The sequence below is a fragment of the Electrona antarctica genome (genome assembly GCF_951216825.1).
Source record: "Electrona antarctica genome assembly, chromosome: 8".
In the NCBI taxonomy this organism is placed as follows: domain Eukaryota; kingdom Metazoa; phylum Chordata; class Actinopteri; order Myctophiformes; family Myctophidae; genus Electrona; species Electrona antarctica.
Window position 1 is genome coordinate 51,629,077 of NC_136789.1, and position 23,170 is coordinate 51,652,246.

General features: G+C 43.2%; 2 protein-coding genes across 2 annotated transcripts in view; both read right to left on the bottom strand.

The window, feature by feature from the left end:
• Positions 1–5,225: 5,225 nt before the first annotated feature.
• Positions 5,226–23,170, bottom strand: part of LOC306928836 (cationic amino acid transporter 2) — a gene marked incomplete at both ends in the record, with an annotated part of 30,314 nt that continues 12,369 nt past the window's right edge. The window contains 9 exons of the mRNA XM_079509108.1: positions 5,226–5,368; positions 6,582–6,690; positions 8,621–8,787; positions 9,487–9,620; positions 10,832–10,934; positions 12,481–12,617; positions 13,509–13,731; positions 14,235–14,371; positions 16,343–16,505. Coding sequence (XP_079365234.1) covers positions 5,226–5,368; positions 6,582–6,690; positions 8,621–8,787; positions 9,487–9,620; positions 10,832–10,934; positions 12,481–12,617; positions 13,509–13,731; positions 14,235–14,371; positions 16,343–16,505 — 1,316 coding nt within the window. The remainder of the gene's footprint in view (positions 5,369–6,581; positions 6,691–8,620; positions 8,788–9,486; positions 9,621–10,831; positions 10,935–12,480; positions 12,618–13,508; positions 13,732–14,234; positions 14,372–16,342; positions 16,506–23,170) is intronic.
• LOC306927447 (E3 ubiquitin-protein ligase TRIM39-like) lies at positions 21,043–23,059 on the bottom strand. Its single transcript, XM_079507198.1, has one exon. The coding sequence runs from the start codon at positions 22,754–22,756 to the stop codon at positions 21,374–21,376; it is 1,383 nt and encodes a 460-aa protein (XP_079363324.1). The 5' UTR covers positions 22,757–23,059; the 3' UTR covers positions 21,043–21,373.

Here is a 23,170-nt window from a genome sequence, read left to right on the forward strand (position 1 = left end):
GATCTGAATGTGAATCTGATCGTCTGTCTCACTATGAGTCAAGCAAGTGGTGGAGCTGCCTTTGACAGACCTGTGGTAAAGTACGCACGCACACACGCACGCACGCACGCACGCACACACGCACACACACACACACACACACACACACACACACACACACACACACACACACACACACACACACACACACACACACACACACACACACACACACACACACACACACACACCTTTCTCGGCCCCACCTCTCTCCCTGTGTTTTAGGATCCAAGGTGGCCGCAGCACCAGGAGGGGGTGGCCTTACTGGGCTGCGTTCACAAATTCAAGACACCTGTCTTGCGTTTGTCTTGTGTCTGTGTTTAATGGCCACTCCAATGCATTTCCAATGGAACCCCATATGGTTTGACCAAACATTTTGTTTGATGGGGGGGGTCTCAATATTTGCCCTTGCCAATGAACGGAGAAATTACGTTGGAATTCCGCTAAATATGACGTCAATTAAACATCAAAACATTAAACGCCATTGACATTGAAGGAAAAATGTACGTCATATGTAAACGAGCAAATCAGCTAACCAATCACAGGCAACAGGCATTCTGATTGGCCAGTATGAGATGATGCTTGATGATGTGCGATGATAAGAGCTGATAATTCCTCTAAATATGACGTAAATTAAACATCAAAACATTAAACGCCATTGACATTGAAGGGAAAACTTACGTCATATGTAAACGAGCAAATCGGCTAACCAATCACATGTTGGTGGGAGCGCTTGGCCAATAAGGGACCACCTCTAGCAATGTCAAATGTCCGCTAACATAAATTGATGTACGATGACAAGGGCGCCCCTCATTTCACACAGGTGTGATTTTTTATAATTTAGAGTTGCAACACCAGCCCATACATCCAAACAGAAAGTTCCATACATCCAAACAGAAAGTTCCATACATCCAAACATCCAAACAGAAAGTTCCATACATCCATACATCCAAACAGAAAGTTCCATACATCCATACATCCAAACAGAAAGTTCCATACATCCATACACCCAAACAGAAAGTTCCATACATCCAAACAGAAAGTTCCATACATCCAAACATCCAAACAGAAAGTTCCATACATCCATACATCCAAACAGAAAGTTCCATACATCCATACATCCAAACAGAAAGTTCCATACATCCATACACCCAAACAGAAAGTTCCATACATCCATACACCCAAACAGAAAGTTCCATACATCCATACATCCAAACAGAAAGTTGTGATTGTATCAAACAAGCATCTCGAATTATCCTCTTTCTATCTGGAACGTGTTTGTTTCGTAACAATGAACTACTTTCTGTGAAATCATGTCAGTAAAATAACAGTATCATGGTCAGCATCATGTATCATGCCAGTAACATCTACTTATCGCAACACAAATTAACAAAATAACACAAATTATTTAGCCTCAGCTTTTAACTAATAGAGGGTATATGCGCATGCATAAAGTGAATGGCAAATCGCGTGGAAAACATGACAAAGTGAATTTAATGTTGTTTAAAGTAATTTAATGGAATCAAATAGGACTTTTCTGTGTGGATGTATGGGCTGTCAAGGCCAGAAAGTAGTTTTTTGCCACTCAGTAGGTGTTCCCGCATAACTTCCGGGTATGATGATGATGTCACACGCATACCCTCTATATAAATCTATATAAAGGAGAATTCCGGACCATCGCTTTACTTACCGTAAACTGATGTTGTTGAGGGGCGCTAACCCCCTCCTAAATACAGGTTTAATGTTTGTTTTTAGTTCAATGTTTGTTTTAAAAAACGCCATTAACAATGCAGGGAAAATGTTCATCATCTTGTCCCCAACACAAACATTAAATGCCATTAACAATAATAAAGAGAATGTAATGTTTGTTTTGACACCGTTTGTTTAAGATCACCATTACATCACCTAATCATAGCAACATGAGTTAAGACTTTAATATATTAGCGCCCCTCACTTCACACGGGTGTGATCTTTCTATGATATATCCAATAGGCCAGTGGTAGAGCTCACAGCTTACACTGTCCACTAGGCATCCCAATGCACACTACTGTTTCTCATTGTCCAAACTGGACACTATATTGAAGAATTATTCATGTGAAACCGGTTGGATTTTGATTCTGCAGGGAGAGTTCATGATGAACTGAAGTACAGATGTGAAACATAATCATACCGTAGTGAAATGTGTCAGGAGTATAATGAAATCCTCGACTTACAACTTAACTCATCTTCAATTTTATTGTCACATGACAGCTTTACAGGTGTAAAAACGTGGGTGAATAATTCTTTGGTAAAAGCTCTCTTTGCATTTTTCAGTAAAGGGAAGAAGCAGAGAGTGAAAGAAAGAACAAGGAAAACAGGTCAGTAAAATAATATATACTGTATGTAATGTAAAGTATACCTACATATGGTGCACAGTTAGACGAAATGACAATGGAGTGAGGCAGTTAAAATAGCAGCAGATATAATAACAGATATATACAGTGGTGGAAAAAGTACATTTTGTTCTTAAGTAAGTAAAAGTATCAATACTGCAATGTAGAAACACTGTTACAATTAGTCAAAAGGTACAAAAGTATTTTTTACTTACTTAAAGTACCAAAAGTAGAAAGTACTAATAGTACTAATTATGCAGAATGCCCCCATTTCACAAGTTGTATAAAAAGTATAAAAATCTTTTGAAAATAGCAGATCTACCAAGCTCACAATATGACACATTGTGAGCTTGTAGATCAGCTATTTTCAAATGGCCGAAATGTATAGAGCTGAAGTGGTTAATATGTGTTTTGTAATAATAATCAAATTCAACAAAGTAACTTAATTGTAACTAGAAAAAGTGCCCCTCGGGGCACAGGTCTCCACCAGGGCAGGTCAGGTTGTGGCCTCCTGGTGGCGCTATAATAGGCCAATGTGAAAAGGGTGCCGTTTCTTCATACGCCTTTGATGGCAATTGGATGATTTGAGGCATTTTGTTCCAAAAATGTGTTTTGCAAAAATCAACCTGTTGGTGGCGCTATAACAGGCCAATGTGAAAAGGGTGGGATATATTCCTCAGCCTAGTAAGAAAATGTGTGAAATATTTCACGTAAATTGCATGCTGCGTTCATGATTTGAGGCTTTTGTTCAAAACGGGGCAATCTTGCAAACTGTGAAAGTCAATTATAGCCAATTAGGATGGAATATGAAATATCGGACAGATCCGACTTGAGCACATGACCATAGAGATACTGTGTAACGATTTGTGAGATTTTTGGACAGAATCTGGAGGAGTAATATCAAAACATGTGTTTTACAAAAGTCGGCCTCCTGGTGGTGCTATAAAAGGCAGATGCGGAAAATGCAGGTCAAAGGTTTATCCTTGGCCTCTATAGTGTGCATGGAACGTTTCACGCAGATCGGTGCAGTTTTAGGTAAAAAATGTGAAAAGCTGCCTCATGGTGGCGCTATAACAGGCCGTTCTGGAAAATGTGGGGCAGAAGTTCATCGTTGGCATCCAGGGAGTGTGTGTGCAAAGTTTGGCATCAACCAGGTTAACGGTGCTGGAGATTAGCTGTTCACAGACGGACGGAAGGACGGAAGGACGGACACACACGGACGGAGTGCAAAACATACTCTCTCCCCATGCCTTCGGCCTGGTGGAGACAACTAAGGTTTTCAAATAATTGTAGTGGAGTAAAAGTACAATATTCGACTCTGAGATGTAATGGAGTAGAAGTAAAGTACTGATATTTGGACATACTCAAGTGAAGTAAAAGTACCTCAGATTTGTACTTAAGGACAGTACTGTCATACTTGTCAGGGGCAGTGAAATGTGAGTGACCAGCACCAGCCACGAACTGGATGTACAACCCACTTCTGAGATAATAACCCATTAAGACCTGAGACCAGATTCTACAAAATGTCATCTACAAGTTTTCTGAATAACCTGTTTCTATATGATCAGCGGTGCTCAAACCATTCCATGTCAAGGACCCCCAGGCCCAGAATTATCCGTATTCGGCAGCTGACCCCATCCGGAAATGTTGTGTACCAGCCAGGCACCCCCCAGAAGCAAATATTTGAGTTAAAATAGAGAATAGAGTATATATTCAAAGATTTGTGCCACATTTTCACAATTCTTTTTAACATCTAAAATGTTAAGGAGCATTCAGTGATTTGGGTGATTTGGAAAACCCCCCGGTCCGCCCCGGTAACAAGATGTGCACATGCACACACTACAGTGGGGGGGGACACGCGACAGGCCAACAGCACACACAAAGACCCACCCCCCTCTATTGATTGATTGAAATATTTATTAACAGTTTGCAGAATTACAGTACATTTCAAGCACAAACTCAATACAAAGACTGTTAACTGTGAGTGGACGACCCAATTAAGCATTACACTTGTTTACAAGAGGGTCCACCATGTTCAATTCATCAAAACATTTAGAGACGTACAAATAGACACTTCTATATAGACAAAGAACAGAACAGGAATTCATCATAGAGGAGGTAAAAAGGGAAAATAAACATATACAGTGAGGGCAAAGGGGGGGGGGGGATTCAGATTTTACGGGGGCCAGTTTCGAATTGCAGCCATCCGTAGGTGCCCTTTGAGAGTGGTTTTGAAGGAGTCAAGGGATTCACATGTCTTAATGACTGTTGGTAGGGTGTTCCACATTTTGGTGGCATAGGAGCGAAAATAATTTAGTCCCTTGTTTGTGCCGAATCTGGGTTGTACATGGTTTGTTGCACTCCCTCTGGTGTTGTGGGTGTGGACTTTGTTAACATTAAGGAAGTATTTAGAAAGGTACATGGGTATCTTGGTGGTGTATCGAATCTTGTGTACCAGACCCATTGCAAGATGCTGTACTCTGTCGTTGACCCTAAGCCATTCCAGCCTGTCAAAGTGGGCGGAAGGCCTCTCTCTATCCTGATTGGATGAAGGCTTTGCCACCTGGCCAAAAACGAAAAGGTTTTTTGACCCTCAGGGGTTAACTGGGGACAGGGAGGAACTCCTTATATGGTCAGCACACTCTATAGTAGGGAGGATTATCACAACAAAACAAAAAAATAAGTGATATTTGAATTAAGTGAAATCACTGAATATACCTTTAACATAATGGCTAAAGTGGTTAAAAGCTAAGCTGACACAGGTACGTTCCAGGTCTTAATGGGTTGCTAACAGTGAAATGTAGGCCTATCACATCACAGGTCAGGCATAGAGAAGTTGTCAAACTTTGGCTCCATGTTTGCGTTGATGCTTTGAACATTGACGTGATTGTGCGCGTTCTGATTCCGCTGCTTTTGCACACTGTGCTGCATGCCGTAACAAAAGTAGATGAGCAGACCTGTAAGACAAGAAAAGTTACAACACGTCTTATTATTTGATGTATCGGGCAAAAACCTCCATCCATCCATCCATCTTTACCACTCCATGGTCGGGTCGCGGGGGCAACAGCTCCACCAGAGCGCTCCAGAATTCCCTCTCCAGAGCCATTCTCTCATCTCCATTTTAATTTGTTGTGTTTTTTCGTAGATTATGAATGCCCTACTTCAGGGGTTCTCAACACGTGGGTCGCGACCCCTTGGGGGGTCGCCAAATTATTTTAGGGGGTCCCCAAATTATTTTCCAAAAAAAAAGAAAGATTTTTTTTAATTTATTTTTTCACGATTTTTCAAAAATAGCAGACCTACAAGCTCGTAGCGCGCCACTCGGTGGCGCGCTATGAGCTTGTAGATCTGCTATTTTTAAATAGCTAAATTATAACAATGCTTAAAACACCAAAAGGGGTTCCCGCCCAAAATGGGTTAAGGTTATTGTAGCAGTCAATTTATATTGGGGGTCGGGAGGGGGCGGGGGTCCCGAGACATTGCCAAAGCATTTCCGGGGGTCCCCGGCCAAAAAGGTTGAGAACCCCTGCCCTACTTGACCGTACTACAGCGCAGATCCACCTGTGGTGCATCGATCGGCTTTGTCGGGCGTCTATGCGAACACAATTGGCTCAGGGGATGGAAGCGGGTATTGATATTGGTCATTGCACATACTCTTACGGGCTGGGGCAGCACATGTCAGTGTTGGATTGAGGAGTAGTCCTACCGGAGAGGGTTCCTCACTGGCAGGTTGAGTCAGTAGGATACAACAGTACCTCCTCCCGGAGAGGGTTCCTCACTGGCAGGTTGAGTCAGTAGGATACAACAGTACCTCCTCCTGGAGAGGGTTCCTCACTGGCAGGTTGAGTCAGTAGGATACAACAGTACCTCCTCCCGGAGAGGGTTCCTCACTGGCAGGTTGAGTCAGTAGGATACAACAGCGTTGACAACACAGAAATGTGTGTAGGGAGGAATGAAATGGCATAAAAAAAAGCAGATCCACAAGAATGCGGTTCAAAGCGACACATTTTGAGCTTTTAGATCTGCTACTTTTGCTACTTTGTGAATTAGAATGCTGACGGTTTTGGACATAATGAGATATGAGGTTTCCACCCGACAGAAACATTATTTAATTGATGCACGTTCATGATTATAATATAATAGTAATAATTATAGTCTCAGTCTCCATACCTACTGTCATCCAAATGGCATAGCGGATCCAGGTGTCAGATCCCAGCTGAACCATCAGGTAGATGTTTACAAAAGTGCTGAATACGGGAAGCAATGGCACCAACGGGACCTGGAGAAATACAAGTCAAACTGTTAAAACTCAGATAACCCCCTAAGCCCTATATTGATGATACGCATTTTCATTCTAACGGATCATGAATGAATTGACCCAAATATATCTATTCATGCTCAACATATTTGTATTCAATCCAAGTGCGATCTGGAATTCTGTGTCATTTTCAATGAGTGTAGACTAGAGTGCATCCAACGGAGCATGCAGAATATGACATTTATGGATTTACTCTTTTAGAGAGAGAACATGTTGTGCCACAAAATGTTAGCCTGGACTCGCTGAGTTCCCTGATTTGTTTTGTCACTTCACTATACTCTTGACAAATCAAATCACGGAACGCAGCAAATCAGACTGGAAACCAGGCTAACAAAATTGTGTACATTTCATGAAGTTAACTAAATTCAACAAAGAGGCAGGAGTTACATGTACGGCTCTAGGTTACTACTGTCTATCCGTGTGGGGATTCAAGGACCAAAACCTACCATGAAAGCAGCCTTGGCGGTGCTCTGAGGTTGTCTCCATATTAAACACATACGGTACCATGAATGCAGCCTTGGCGGTGCTCTGAGGTTGTCTCCATATTAAACACATACGGTACCATGAATGCAGCCTTGGCGGTGCTCTGAGGTTGTCTCCATATTAAACACATACGGTACCATGAATGCAGCCTTGGCGGTGCTCTGAGGTTGTCTCCATATTAAACACATACGGTACCATGAATGCAGCCTTGGCGGTGCTCTGAGGTTGTCTCCATATTAAACACATATGGTACCATGAATGCAGCCTTGGCGGTGCTCTGAGGTTGTCTCCATATTAAACACATACGGTACCATGAAAGCAGCCTTGGCGGTGCTCTGAGGTTGTCTCCATATTAAACACATACGGTACCATGAATGCAGCCTTGGCGGTGCTCTGAGGTTGTCTCCATATTAAACACATACGGTACCATGAATGCAGCCTTGGCGGTGCTCTGAGGTTGTCTCCATATTAAACACATACGGTACCATGAATGCAGCCTTGGCGGTGCTCTGAGGTTGTCTCCATATTAAACACATACGGTACCATGAATGCAGCCTTGGCGGTGCTCTGAGGTTGTCTCCATATTAAACACATACGGTACCATGAATGCAGCCTTGGCGGTGCTCTGAGGTTGTCTCCATATTAAACACATACGGTACCATGAAAGCAGCCTTGGCGGTGCTCTGAGGTTGTCTCCATATTAAACACATACGGTACCATGAATGCAGCCTTGGCGGTGCTCTGAGGTTGTCTCCATATTAAACACATACGGTACCATGAATGCAGCCTTGGCGGTGCTCTGAGGTTGTCTCCATATTAAACACATACGGTACCATGAATGCAGCCTTGGCGGTGCTCTGAGGTTGTCTCCATATTAAACACATACGGTACCATGAATGCAGCCTTGGCGGTGCTCTGAGGTTGTCTCCATATTAAACACATACGGTACCATGAATGCAGCCTTGGCGTTGCTCTGAGGTTGTCTCCATATTAAACACATACGGTACCATGAATGCAGCCTTGGCGGTGCTCTGAGGTTGTCTCCATATTAAACACATACGGTACCATGAATGCAGCCTTGGCGGTGCTCTGAGGTTGTCTCCATATTAAACACATATGGTACCATGAATGCAGCCTTGGCGGTGCTCTGAGGTTGTCTCCATATTAAACACATACGGTACCATGAATGCAGCCTTGGCGGTGCTCTGAGGTTGTCTCCATATTAAACACATATGGTACCATGAATGCAGCCTTGGCGGTGCTCTGAGGTTGTCTCCATATTAAACACATACGGTACCATGAATGCAGCCTTGGCGGTGCTCTGAGGTTGTCTCCATATTAAACACATACGGTACCATGAATGCAGCCTTGGCGGTGCTCTGAGGTTGTCTCCATATTAACAACCTACCATGAAAGCAGCCTTGGCGGTGCTCTGAGGTTGTCTCCATAAGCCCAGGGCGGTGAGCACCAGCAGCGCTGTGAGCACGGTGACCCCCAGGACGCTCCACCACTCCTGGCTCTGCAGGGAGGCTGCAGCCTGGCTGATGAGGAGGCTCAGCAGCACAGCTAACAGGACTGTATGGGGACGGACGGGACGGGACATACATGTATATATCTCTGCTGTCTTTCGGGCAGAAGCCAGCTCACTCCAAAATGTTCTTTTTTTTTCAGGAAATGAAGTAATAAACAATATATTTTTTAAAACAAAGCAATACTGGGCCTGGGCCGGCAGAGCGGTCCTGGCACCTATAGGCTGGTAAACCTGACGACCTTTGCTGCGTGTCTTCCCCCTAATCTCTCTCCCCCTTTCCTGTCAAACTACTGTAAATATATCAATAAAGGCAAAAAGCCCCAAAAATATATTTGAAAAAAAACAAAACAAAAAAAACAAAAACAATACTGTCTCATCAATGTTGGTATTGTGACTTTGTCCACTGTTCAATGCCAAAAACACAATTAAACCGTTAATCACATTTACAATTAAAACCAAAAGTGTAGAAGTATAGGTCTTGAGCTGCGTTTTAAAAAGGGCTGCCTGTCGAAGGCACAGTAGAAGTTAGTTCCTCGCCGTCGGCCCGTAGAAGCAGAAAGCTGCTTCACCGTGTTTTAATAGTTACCATTTCTTTAGGCACAGCGAGCAGGCCAGCAGTGGAAGACTGCACGACGATTTGTACGACAATTGTAATCGTGTTATTATTAGTGCTGCCTCCGTTAGGTGAAGATACTGCACAGAATACGCACATTAATGAGACTAGTAGTAAGAAGATGTCATACTCATTATAACTGCCAGCACTGTCACGTTGGATGAGGTTCGAACGGTGGGATGTGATGGAGGAAACACAAGCCCGGTCACCGTGAAGGACTCTGGTTTGCTGAAGCTGGAGTCTTCACTTAGATCAGCCTCGTACCTGTCAGTAAGACAGTAGATATGATTCATCCATCAGATGGCATTGGTCAGTGGTGGAAAAAGTACTTGTTTTTCTTTTACTTTAAGTAAAAGTATATCAATACTGCAATGTAGTAGAAATACTCTGTCACAAGTAAATGTCCAGAATTTACTCGAGTAAATGAAGTACTGGCTTCAAAATGTACTTAAAGTATGAACAGTACTCATTATGCAGAATCATGTTCTATTTCATTCTTCAAATGTATTAAGCATCTTATGAAAATAGCAGATCTACAAGCTCACAATGTGTCGCGATGCGACACATTGTGAGCTTGTAGATCGGCTATTTTCAAATGGCTGAGATGTACACAGGGCTGAAGTGGTTAATGTATGTTTATTTGTAATTATAATAAAAATCTTCAAAGTAATCAGTAACTAAAGTTTTCAAAAGATTCAAAGATACAAAGCTACACAGCGTATTTGTAGCATTGTATCTTTGACGCTGAAGTTGAAACCAGCTCAACCTTTTTGTAGCTTTGTAGCTTTTGCAGCAGCTACAAACGTCGGCTGTATCTTTGCATCTTCATGTCGCTGGCTTCCATTGACAATGAACGGTAGACTGTATCTTTGCATCTTCATGTCGCTAGCTTCCATTGACAATTAATGGTAGACTGTATCTTTGTATCTTCATGTCGCTAGCTTCCATTGACAATGAATGGCAGACTGTATCTTTGTATCTTCATGTCGCTGGCTTCCATTGACAATGAATGGTAGACTGTATCTTTGCATCTTCATGTCGCTGGCTTCCATTGACAATGAATGGTAGACTGTATCTTTGTATCTGCCAGTGTGAACGCAATTCAGTATGAATTGAATACTACTCAGACAGGAGTCAGGACCTAATTAAATGCCAATGGAAACAAGCTATAGTGCTTTGTTGAGTTCAATCCTTTTAGCATTGTATTTGCATTACTGTATACTCTTCTGTGCTTTTTTTATTTCATTTTTGCAAACTGATAATAAACTATTCAATCAATCAAATAAATCTGTGACATATTTAGGATGTACGATGAATCCATATTTGATCAGGTGTGACTTCCATTATAGCAAAACACGTACAGTGTGCTTATATTGAATCATGTTGACACATTTTAGCCAATGGCATACTACCACAACAATCACACGTTAATAAAATATCACAATAATTAAAACAATGGTTTCAAAGAAGGGTACCTGAGTATCAGGATACATATGGCAACGAGAGTATAGGCAAAGAGAGTTCCAATGGACATCATGTCCACCAGGGCCTTCAGGTCAAACAGGAGAGCCATGATAGCTGGACACACACACACACACACACACACACACACAAAATATTCCACAAGTGATATTCCTGCCGTAATATTCAACCTGCCGTAAAACAAGACGTGTGGGAGAGCGCTTGTTTAATAGAAGGCCGTGCGTGACGAGGCGTAGCGCTGCGTCGGCCTCTTCTTTGGGTGTCTTACCTGCGCAGGTAAGATTCTATTAAACAAGCGCTCTCCCACACGTCTTGTTTTACGGTCTTGTTTTACGGCAGGTTGAATATTACGGCAGGAATATCACTTGTGGAATATTTTGGACAGAAAGTAGCTCATAACATGTCTACGGAGGATTTTTATGAAAAACAAGCTCGGCAGATTGAAAGAGGATAATTCAAGCTTGGACTACAGCTGCAATGTTGGTGAGTTTAACGTTGTTTAAGACCAGCAGATCGCAAACGCAATATGATGAGTGGGGACTGGGAGTCAATGGAGGGTATTGCAACTCTATATTCATCCCATTGTAAAAAAAATATAGAGTTGCAAATTGCGGCTACCCTAGGGTACAAATGCTGACAAATGTGTTGACAAATATTCTCTTTTGGCAGTCCCTGGCACAATTTGTTTTTAAATGGGGGTCTAAACTAAACAAAATACATACATACATACATGGATGCACCTGGGACGTATCCTCAGTGATGTATCCCAAGGTCATCAGGGTTTCGGGTCTCGCAACATCATACCCCTCACTCAGGTGACCCAGCCGGGGTGATCAAGTCCCGACTTACGTCCCAGTAGCTACCCTCGATCAGTCCCATTAGGGAAAAACCAGGGCCACACAATCCGTTCCTCCTGAACTACTCTGCCGGGACTGGGAGGTACCATTCTGGCGCGTGGAAGGACTAGGCTCTGTGGGTTGACTCCTGTCCGGGCCCCTCCTACGACTCACCAGGTCCACTCCTGCTCTCACCAGGTCAGGCCCTGTGCGTTGCACCAGACTCCCAGCACCAGGCACTTTATTCAGGAATGGTGGATTCTCGAGCCGCAACAGTTCCGCAGGCTCCACCTTGCCCTTGGTGGTGCCGCAGGCTCCGCCTGAGGCTTGAATGGCCCTCCTAAAGGCCTCACCGTGGGTTTGTTGGGCTTCTTCCTCACGGAAGACACAGGCTGGGGCGCCAACCCATACTTTTTAAATGGGGGTCTGACTGTAGCCAAAATACATATCAATTTGGGGGTCCTTGATATGAAAAGAACAACGTGAACTGACAGACAGTGGCGTGCACAGATAGACACTAGGGGGTGCCCTTTTGGCAATGTGCCCTTTTGAAAAAAAAAAAAAAAAGAAAAACTTTTTTTTCCTTTTTTTTTGAATTTTTCAAAAATAGCAGACCTACAAGCTTGTAGATCTGCTATTTTTCAATAGCTAAAGCATAACATAATGCTAACACCAAAAGGGGTTCCCGCCCTAAATAGATTAAGGCAACCGGCCGGTTCCACGCGCTGCACAAGGTGCCCTTTTTTTAACTTGAGCACCTGCCCCTCTAAATGTCTGTGCACGCCACTGCTGACAGACAGTTTTACCTGCTACGACTCCAGACACCAGAGTGGCGATGACAGGACTCTGTCTGTCACTCAACTGACTGAGAGGCTTGAAGAGCAGGCCGTCCCTCGCCATGGCGAAGAGCACGCGAGGCATGGGAAACATCGCCCCCAAGAGGCTATGGACGGGAAAGCATACAAAATACACCAAGTTAAGACAGACAAACGCTTCAATGCTACAGACTATAAAGTCTGTCACTGTGCCTCACAAAGGTTGTATCAGGAATTCGATGTCATCCCGTTTTTTCATTTCCGTTCATGAAAATGTACTTTGAAAATATGTTTCAATTATATTTCAGAATTTCCAGTTCTGCTAAAGCAGCTTAAATTATACATTTGCATCACAGTCTGAATTTAGCACTATAGGCCTACTCTGACACTACAGTGATCCAGCTAATTGCTTTATATAAAAATAGCAGTACTTGTTTTTATTACTGTTTTTTTTTTACTGCTTGATTTTGTGTAGGCTACAGCCCTTTGGGACATTACATTATATTGGGATATAATAAAATTTGACCTTACTTTACAAGAGGCGGAAGAGTGTATGGCAAGTCAAGTGCGGTAAAGTGAGTTTAACGGTGTTCAACGTTGTTTAATGCTATCAGATAGGACCTTTCTGTTTGGATGTATGGGCTTGTAAGGCCAGAAAGTAGGCAGAAGCATTTGAGTATAAACCGGAAAGTGTCACTGTCACTATAACGTCTTTCACACACACACACACACACACACACACACACACACACACACACACACACACACACACACACACACACACACACACACACACACACACACACACACACACACACACACACACACACACACACGTTACATATCAACATTCCATAACTAGTAGACAGTGCACAGAGCGAGCCCACGGCCACAACAACATATATCCAATATATTGTAGACAGGGCGCAGAGCGAGCCCAAGGCCACAACAACATAATATCCCATACCTGGTAGACAGTGCACAGAGCGAGCCCACGGCCACAACATAACATCCCATACCTGGTAGACAGGGCGCAGAGCGAGCCCACGGCCACTGCGTACTTGGCGGGCCCCCAGCCGATGTAGGAGAAGGCCACGGGCAGCGGGCTGTTGGCGCTGAGCAGGTAGTAGGGCATCATCAGGGTGAGGGCGGCCGACACCCCGAAGTACGCCAGAAAGCAGATGAGCAGCGACGCCACGATGCCCACAGGGATGGACTTCTGGGGGTTCTGGACTTCCTCTCCTGAAGGGCATTATATAAACACGTCCATCGTCATCACAAAAAATCTCACATGTTTAACTTAAACAGAGTATTTCTAGAATTCTAAATTTACTTGAGTAAAAGTACAAAAAGTATTGGTATGTTTTTTAACACAACATTTTAACACTTTCTGTACATTTTTTTGTAGAAAAAAATAAAATAAAAAATCTTCCTCCTAGTATAATCATAGTGTATCTGATGATCCTGTTTCTTGTTTTTTTTTGGGGGGAGGGGGGTATCACAGTACTCCATCTTTAAAAGTCTTCTGTCCTGTGTTTAAATAAGAAAACAATAAATACATTTGTACCCATCATTTGGGGCGTCTACCAAAACTCCACTGGACGGTATAGGAACATAATGTTAGCTGTTCATGTGTGAGTGTGTGATACGTTGTTAGTATAAATTAATCATAAAAGAATCCACACATAATGTGTGTCGTCTGTGTTCAAGGGCAAAGCTTCCAGGAACAATCATTCCATTTATACCTGTTGTGGCAATGCAGTCGAAACCAACGAAAGCGTAGAAGCACGTCGCTGCCCCCGCCAACGTTCCTTCGATCCCAAAAGGAAAGAAACCGCCCGCGCCCACATCTCCGGTGGTCTCGTTCAGATAGCTCTGGTTTCTGGAATAGAACCACTATGAGTGTTACATGGTGGTCTCGTTCAGATAGCTCTGGTTTCTGGAATAGAACCGCTATGAGTGTTACATGGTGGTCTCGTTCAGATAGCTCTGGTTTCTGGAATAGAACCGTTATGAGTGTTACATGGTGGTCTCGTTCAGATAGCTCTGGTTTCTGGAATAGAACCACTATGAGTGTTACATGGTGGTCTCGTTCAGATAGCTCTGGTTTCTGGAATAGAACCGTTATGAGTGTTACATGGTGGTCTCGTTCAGATAGCTCTGGTTTCTGGCATAGAACCACTATGAGTGTTACATGGTGGTCTCGTTCAGATAGCTCTGGTTTCTGGAATAGAACCACTATGAGTGTTACATGGTGGTCTCGTTCAGATAGCTCTGGTTTCTGGAATAGAACCGTTATGAGTGTTACATGGTGGTCTCGTTCAGATAGCTCTGGTTTCTGGAATAGAACCGTTATGAGTGTTACATGGTGGTCTCGTTCAGATAGCTCTGGTTTCTGGAATAGAACCGTTATGAGTGTTACATGGTGGTCTCGTTCAGATAGCTCTGGTTTCTGGCATAGAACCACTATGAGTGTTACATGGTGGTCTCGTTCAGATAGCTCTGGTTTCTGGAATAGAACCGTTATGAGTGTTACATGGTGGTCTCGTTCAGATAGCTCTGGTTTCTGGAATAGAACCGCTATGAGTGTTACATGGTGGTCTCGTTCAGATAGCTCTGGTTTCTGGAATAGAACCACTATGAGTGTTACATGGTGGTCTCGTTCAGATAGCTCTGGTTTCTGGAATAGAACCGTTATGAGTGTTACATGGTGGTCTCGTTCAGATAGCTCTGGTTTCTGGAATAGAACCACTATGAGTGTTACATGGTGGTCTCGTTCAGATAGCTCTGGTTTCTGGAATAGAACCGCTATGAGTGTTACTCATGGCATGACTTATTTTCTATCGATTAATGAGCAATTAATCCCCATGATTAATGATTGAATCCCCATGATTGCATTCATTCATGGAGATGTTTTACTGGCTGAGCCAAACATTTAATAGTAGGAGTAGGAGACTTGCAGAGTCCCTAATCCTTGTCTCTATACTGGATCCCCCTGGCCAGCCGGGGCGCCTGATGGAGGGGAAAGGAACTGGTTGGAATAACGTGTTCCTTCCACGTGCTACGTCCTACAGTAGGCTATACCGGGGAAACTACACCCTGTCAGTTGAAAAGAAGCGGCTTCGACTCCTCATGCAAAGAAGGAAACATGAGTTCAGTCCTTTGCTCTCCCCAGGTTGGCAGAAGGAGTGTATAGTGCCCAGGATTACATTATTATTTAGGCAATAGACAAGACACTGGGTGAAGACTAAATGGGTTACACAAATTGTGGGATTAAAAAAAGAGAGAAAAAAAGGGAACGTGACAATAACAAAACAAAGATCTACCCTTAGGATAAGTCCTTACACTCTCAGAGTTAAATTAACACTGGGGTTTACACTGTGCCCCCCTTTCCACCGGTTGGTTCAGTTCTTGTTGGTTCTTAGTCCATGAGCCAGAGCTCAAAAATAGGTGGGGAAAACTAGACCTAAATTAAATTGTTTATAGGATACAGTAGTAGCTTTTTCATATTTTCTATTATGTTGCATATTTTCCTACATAATGCCTAATTTGCATATAAAAAAATGTAAAAATTGAAATACAATGAATAAATCATTGTCTTCGTGTAAGTAATCAATTGGGGAAGTGTCATGGGGATAACAAATTAATATAGGTATGGTTTTGCACACTCAATTCATAATTAACGTTCCAATTGTGGAGCTCTGGCTCATGGACTGAGAACCACAAAGAACTGAACCGGTTCCCATTGGGAACCAACCGGTGGAAAAGGGGCCTGTGTGTCGGTTTTATAAACATGTTACGCTGTGTGAATGGAGTGGAAGTGTGTCCGTACAGTAACATGAAGGGTTCATACTCGTATAACGATGCGTTGAGGACGGCGTCCACACTGATGTGCCAGTTGTCAATGTCTCCCTTTATGAAGCCGGAGATGATGACGAACACCAACACCACAATGTTTATGACTGTGAACACCTTGTTCACGATGGCAGACTCTTTCACGCCGAAAGCAAGGATGCCTAGCGGGAGAGGAAGCACAAGACAAATGGTTAGCAAGGGACATAATGTCACAAACACGTTATTTTGCTCCCGATCCGATTCCGACCATTTGATTTTGAGTATCTACCAATAGTATACTACTGTTAGCTTTCACTCACACATCATACCACACCACACCACACCGCACCACAGGTAAACCATGTAGGCTACTGTAAGTCTCATTACTGTTAGGAAACACTACCCTTCCTCTCTGCCTGACCTACTTGTTGTTAACTAGTTGTACGAACGCTTGTTTTCTATTGTTGTATTGTTTATTGGATCTTGTTTAGTCGATACACTTCATTGTTTTAGCTCATGCTCATTTGATTTAGCTATTTTGTCTCATCTGTTTAAGGAAATAGGTAGCTGATATATTGCACTTTTACCTTAGCGCTAGGTATACTCTTGGTTGCTTGTTTTTGCAGAAAATGCACTAAAGACTTCTGGTGATTAGTAGTTTTTGTTCCCTACCTATGTTGAATACACTTATTGTAAGTCGCTTTGGATAAAAGCGTCTGCTAAATGACTGTAATGTAATGTAATGTAATGTAATGTTAGCTTTCACTTAGCTCTGGTCCATAGCCTTCTACTGCTTCTACGATTCTGCCCAGGGCAGAATCGTAGTAGCAGTAGAAGGCTATGGACCAGAGCTAGCTTTCACTCACACATCACACCACCCTTTCTTTTCTTCAAGAAAGATGAGTAAAGTTAACTAAGGTACGGTAAGTTAAGTTTAAAAAGGGACACACATTTTGAACCCATATATCCCATATTGTTCAGATGTGAGGAGATCATATGTGTGGCGGGAAAATAAATCAAATCATGACGTCAGTTGTTTGTGATCTATATCTAAAAGTATTTCAACAATTGTAAAACATACAATTGTAAAACAATAAGTCGTATTGTCAGACCGTGTACACATTTGATGTCACAGCCACAGGCATACATTTCTGCATTTCACATCCGGAGACATTTGCAGAAAAAAGGAAATTACTTCCACACACTACCATATACTTTTCTCACATCAGAAAAATGGGATTTAGGGTTAAAATCATCAAAGTCTCCCTTTAATTTAAGTCAAGTTACAATTGTATTGATTATACTGCTGCAGTATTGAATATATGAGGAAATATACCAAATAAATGTCTGTAAAAAATGATGGGTTTGTCTTTGTGGTTTTTATGTATCATTCAGTCATGGAAGGCTACAGGAAGAGGGACGACCACTAGTGGTGGAAAGTAACTAAGGCCTGCTTTACACTGGCAGCCAAATCTAGCCTGAATGTATAGCCTGAATCAGATCTGTTCAAGATAGAAATCCCATTTGCTTAAATAAGTCTAAATGCAGACAGGTCACATGGAATCCGATTCTTTCAAATGTGACTTGAGTCACATCCAGAGGTGGTTTCAAATCTGATTTATATCCGATCTGAGGAGATCTGTCTCAGTCTGAATGCAACGACCACATGAAGTGACCTGAGTCACATATCAAGCTGTCCAAACGTCACCCGCAGCGCGACCCGAGCGCTACTAACATGACATCATTACAGAGCGTGAGTATTTTCATTTAAGTAAACAAACAAGAGAGAGAGAAAAACAACCAAACGAGAGCAAAAGAAAACAAGCGAGAGGACAGAAAAGAGAGGAAAACAATATTGCAACACACGTTTGTTTTATAGGAATATTTATGTCACTGCATTATGTAAGCACTACAGCGGAGTGGACAGATGGTGAAATCTGTACCAAAGTCCTGACGTCACTCGCTCATCCCTTGGTCCAGGGTTGAAAAAGTTCAATTTTAAATCGTCTCATATAAGCATTGTGGTCCAAAAATAAATAAACTGTCAAATGATATGTCGGGGAGGTGTCTCTGTATCGTTACAACAGTCAGTCACTCATATTTGATACAGTCTCTTTCTAGCGAAAATGTTAATAATTCGGCGGCAGTAACATTAGAGTTTTCTCTCAGTCAGTTGATTCTTTATATCCATTTGAGTCAAACCGCTGTGGTCATTTGTTTATTTTTGGAACACAGTTCTTATTTGACGCAATATGAAGAAGTTATTGGAATTCCGAAGGGGGGGTGCGGTTAAATGCAAATCGGGTAGGATGAAAAGACGCTCCTCGGGGAGGAGACACTGGAGGATGCCTCCGTTACTCGGACTCCGTACAATATTCTAAACTTCTCTAAATGTACAGAAACAAGGCCGTTTATGAGGATATATGAGGAGAACGGCTACACGCGGTCCTATCTGCAATATCAGATAGTTGTTGGTTAAAATAGAAAGGAGAGCTTGTAGTCCCGATGCCAAAAATACTTTTTAATGTATTGTATAATGACTCTCGTCAGAGGTAAATAAAATCATGCAAAGGACATACAATGAGTGCTGGCATTTTCTTCACCTCAACTTATATCTTGAGCCTTGAACCTAGAAGGATTTTGTTTTAACCTGGAGTGCTGCGTGTTGTCTGCTACGGCAGTACTTGTTTCTCAATGTATTGTAAATAAAAAATATTTTTGGCATCGGGACTACGAGCACCTCGTGCGCTCCTATTTTTTTTGTTAGATTGTTGTTGGTTACCACGGTAACCAAAGCAGATATGTCGATGCAGGGCGGCTTTGCGGTGAGTTGTTAAAATCAGTCTGAATGCACAGATCGGATCTAGTCACTTGCAAACGGTAGTGTGAATGACTGGGCCAAAAGATCGGATTTGAGAAAAAAATCGGAATTGAATCGGATCTGACTTTATGTGACTGCAGTCTAAAGCCGGCCTAAGGTGCCTTGCATGATTTCCTCCACCATCGGTGTGTGAATGTGTGTGTGAATGTGTGTGTGTGAATGGGTGTGTGAATGTGTGTGAATGTGTGTGTGAATGTGTGTGTGAATGGGTGTGTGAATGTGTGTGTGAATGTGTGTGAATGTGTGTGTGAATGTGTGTGTGAATGAATGTGTGTGTGAATGGGTGTGTGAATGTGTGTGTGAATGTGTGTGTGTGAATGGCTGTGTGAATGTGTGTGTGTGTGTGTGTGTGTGTGTGTGTGTGTGTGTGTGTGTGTGTGTGTGTGTGTGTGTGTGTGTGTGTGTGTGTGTGTGTGTGTGTGTGTGTGTGAATGTGTGTGTGAATGTGTGTGTGAATGTGTGTGAATGTGTGTGTGAATGTGTGTGTGCATGTGTGTGTGAATGTGTGTGTGAATGTGTGTGTGAATGTGTGTGTGAATGTGTGTGTGAATGGGTGAATGTGTGTGTAAATGTGTGTGTGATTGGGTGAATGTGTGTGTGAATGTGTGTGTGAATGGGTGAATGTGTGTGTGAATGTGTGTGTGAATGTGTGTGTGAATGGGTGAATGTGTGTGTGAATGTGTGTGTGTGTGAATGTGTGTGTGAATGTGTGTGTGAATGGGTGAATGTGTGTGTGAATGTGTGTGTGAATGTGTGTGTGAATGTGTGTGTGAATGGGTGAATGTGTGTGTGAATGTGTGTGTGAATGGGTGAATGTGTGTGTGAATGTGTGTGTGAATGTGTGTGTGAATGGGTGAATGTCAGGCACAATCTCTGTAAAGCGTCTTGGATAAAGACGCTATTATATAAATGTACCATTTACCATTATAGTACATTTACTTAAGTACTGTACTTAAGTACAATTTTAGGGTATTTGTAGTCCATTATTTTCACTTCTATTCAACTACATCTCAGAGGCAAATATTGTACTTTTTAGTTAAAAGTATAGTTACTTTGATTATTATTAGAAAACATACGTTAAACACTACAGCCACTTCACCTCAGCCCATTTCGTCCATTTGAAAATAGCCGATCTACAAGCAACACATTTTGTTTGCTGTTTTTAAAATATGTTTATACATTTGAACGCTTCAAATGGGAAATTCTGCATAGTGAGTACTTTCTACTTTTGGTACTTTAAGTACATTTTGATGCCAATACTTTTCCAGGAGGGACGAGATCCATTCCAGCCGACCGACGCGTCGGTCGGTAAGTCCGACGGTCGGTAAGTCCGACGGTCGGTCGTTAGTCCGACGGTCGGTCGGTAAGTCCGACGGTCGGTCGGCGGCAAGTCCGACGGTCGGTCGGCAAGTCCGACGGTCGGTCGGTAAGTCCGACGGTCGGTCGGTCGGCAAGTCCGACGGTCGGTCGGCAAGTCCGACGGTCGGTCGGCAAGTCCGACGGTCGGTCGGTAAGTCCGACGGGCCGTCGGTAAGTCCGACGGGCCGTCGGTAAGTCCGACGGACCGTCGGTAAGTCCGACGGTCCGTCGGTAAGTCCGACGGGCGGTCGGTAAGTCCGACGGTCGGTCAGTCGGCCATTTCACAGCCGTTTTGGACGGGGGGGGGCTCGTTGGAATCGTGCCGCCCGTCTACTTTTGTACTTTTACCCATGCAAATGTTGAATTCCAGACTTTTATTTTGAACAGAGTAGTTCTACATTGCAGTATTGTTACTTTTACTTAAGTAAAAAATGGAGTACTTTTTCCACCACTGCAATGAGGAGAGAGAGGAGTCTGGGTAAGAGAGACTATATCTTTAATGAATCGATTCTGAACACAAACAGCAGGAAAACGAAGTAAAACAGTCTAGAATATCCTTGTGCAAACATGTTCTTGGCATTCATTTCCTTAACAATATCATTTTAGGCATTTAACCTATACTACTAAGTACAGGTCAATACAAACTCTTAGAGTATAAAACCAGAAAAAGACTTGTTTACATAAGGGTCCTCCATTTTCAATTAATCAGAACAAGACATACAAATCAAATTTGTGTGGCAGGCTACCACACAATAATGACCAGCCACTACAGTCTTCATCGTCATCATCATCATCATATATTGTCCAGAGTTAGACAGATCTAGGTAATATCTTCAGAGTACTACCATAACCAGTGCCAATGTATGGAAACAGTGTGTCAGTGAACCTGTGTGTGAAGGTGTGTATGTGTGTGTTAGTATCAGGATCACAGAATGACAGCTTTCCTTCCTTCCAGTCCAGCTGGACTCTGATCCTCGGAGCTTTCTGCTTCACTGAGAGATCAGTGTCTGACCCTGATGTGGACAATGCTCTGTATTTACCGTCACGTAACATTACTCTCCAGAATGGACCCCCTGTGTCTCCCTTCCTCTGAAAGGACTCTGCTAACACACCTACTACCCACTCTGTATTGTCTCCAACCTCAATATCCCAGCTGTGACTCCCTGAGTTAAAGCCCTCAGAAACCTGGACGTTGGGCCAGTAGTCAAACCTCTCTGGATTGTCAGGGAGCTTCTGTTCCCCTCCACGTCTCACGCTGGTCAGATCATCAGACAGGATGTATTCTGGACTGGCAGTGTTGGGGTCCAGAACGACAGGAGTGTAGGAGACAATGTCCTTCATCTTCTCCCAGACTCTGAAGGCCAGGTTGCCCAGGTGTTTGGCCACGTCTATCAGTGCTCCTGAGACCGGCTGTGGGTCCTGCAGTGTGAGCTGGACTCTCTCCATCGTGGTCTTGTAGTTCTGCAGGAATGAGATGTGTTCAGCTCTCAGCTCCTCCTCTATGGCTCTGATTGTGTGTGAAATGGTTAATATGTCTCTGTTCAGACCCTCGATCTTCTCCTTCATTATCTGACTCTTCTGCTGCTCTTCCTCCCTCAGTTCGGTGATCCTGGCCTCCTCTTCATCATGTAGAAACTGATGAAGCTTCTTAAACTGTTTCTTCATCTGCGTCTCTGTGTGCCGAGTCTGGAACGTAATGTGTTCTGCTGTTTGATCATAGTTTGTTTTAGTTTTATTAAAGACCTCCAGTTTGTCCTGTAAAGGCTTCAGTGATTTCTGGACTTCCTCCTTGTGATCAAGTGCAGCTTCATCGACGGGTCTGATTCTGTGGCCGGTGTGTTTTTTAGAATCTCGACACACAAGACACACTGGCTGTTGACATTCCAGACAGAACAGTTTGAGTTTCTCAGCGTGCAGACTGCAGAGATCCTCAGAGCCTGTTGACATTCTCTGATGTCTCTCCTGTGTGAAGGCCTCACACAGGTTCTTCAGAACCAGGTTACGGGGTGGATCATTCGTCCAAGATATTTCCTTACAAACTGGACACTCCTTTATTCTCTTCTCTCGCCACCAGTCCTGTAGACAGGCTTTACAGAAGCTGTGGCTACAGGACAGGAGAACCGGATCTTTAAAGATGTCACAGCACACAGGACAGGAAATGTCATTTTCCGAGAGACAGAATTTGGAAGCCATTTTAACAAACACTCGCTCACACAGTCAACACCGGAACTCTGCCAGTCAGTCGTGGTAACTCTCCCTCTTCCAGAATGTTCCCTGAAGTTTACTTTCACTTTGAGTCCTGTTTCTTGTTAAAGTCCATTCAGTTGACAGACAGAGTCAGCAGCAGGTTCCAGTGGTCTGGGTCAGTATTAACTCCTGTAGCTTTTGGAAAGGCAGTCTGTCCTTCCTCACTGGACGACGTTGTGTGTTTGATCTGAATGTGAATCTGATCGTCTGTCTCACTATGAGTCAGGCAAGAGGTGGAGCTGCCTTTGACAGACCTGTTGTAAAGTGTGCACACCCACACAGGCAAGTATGTGTGCACACTTGCCTGTGTGGGTGTGCATGCACGCACGCACGCACGCACACACGCACGCACGCACGCAC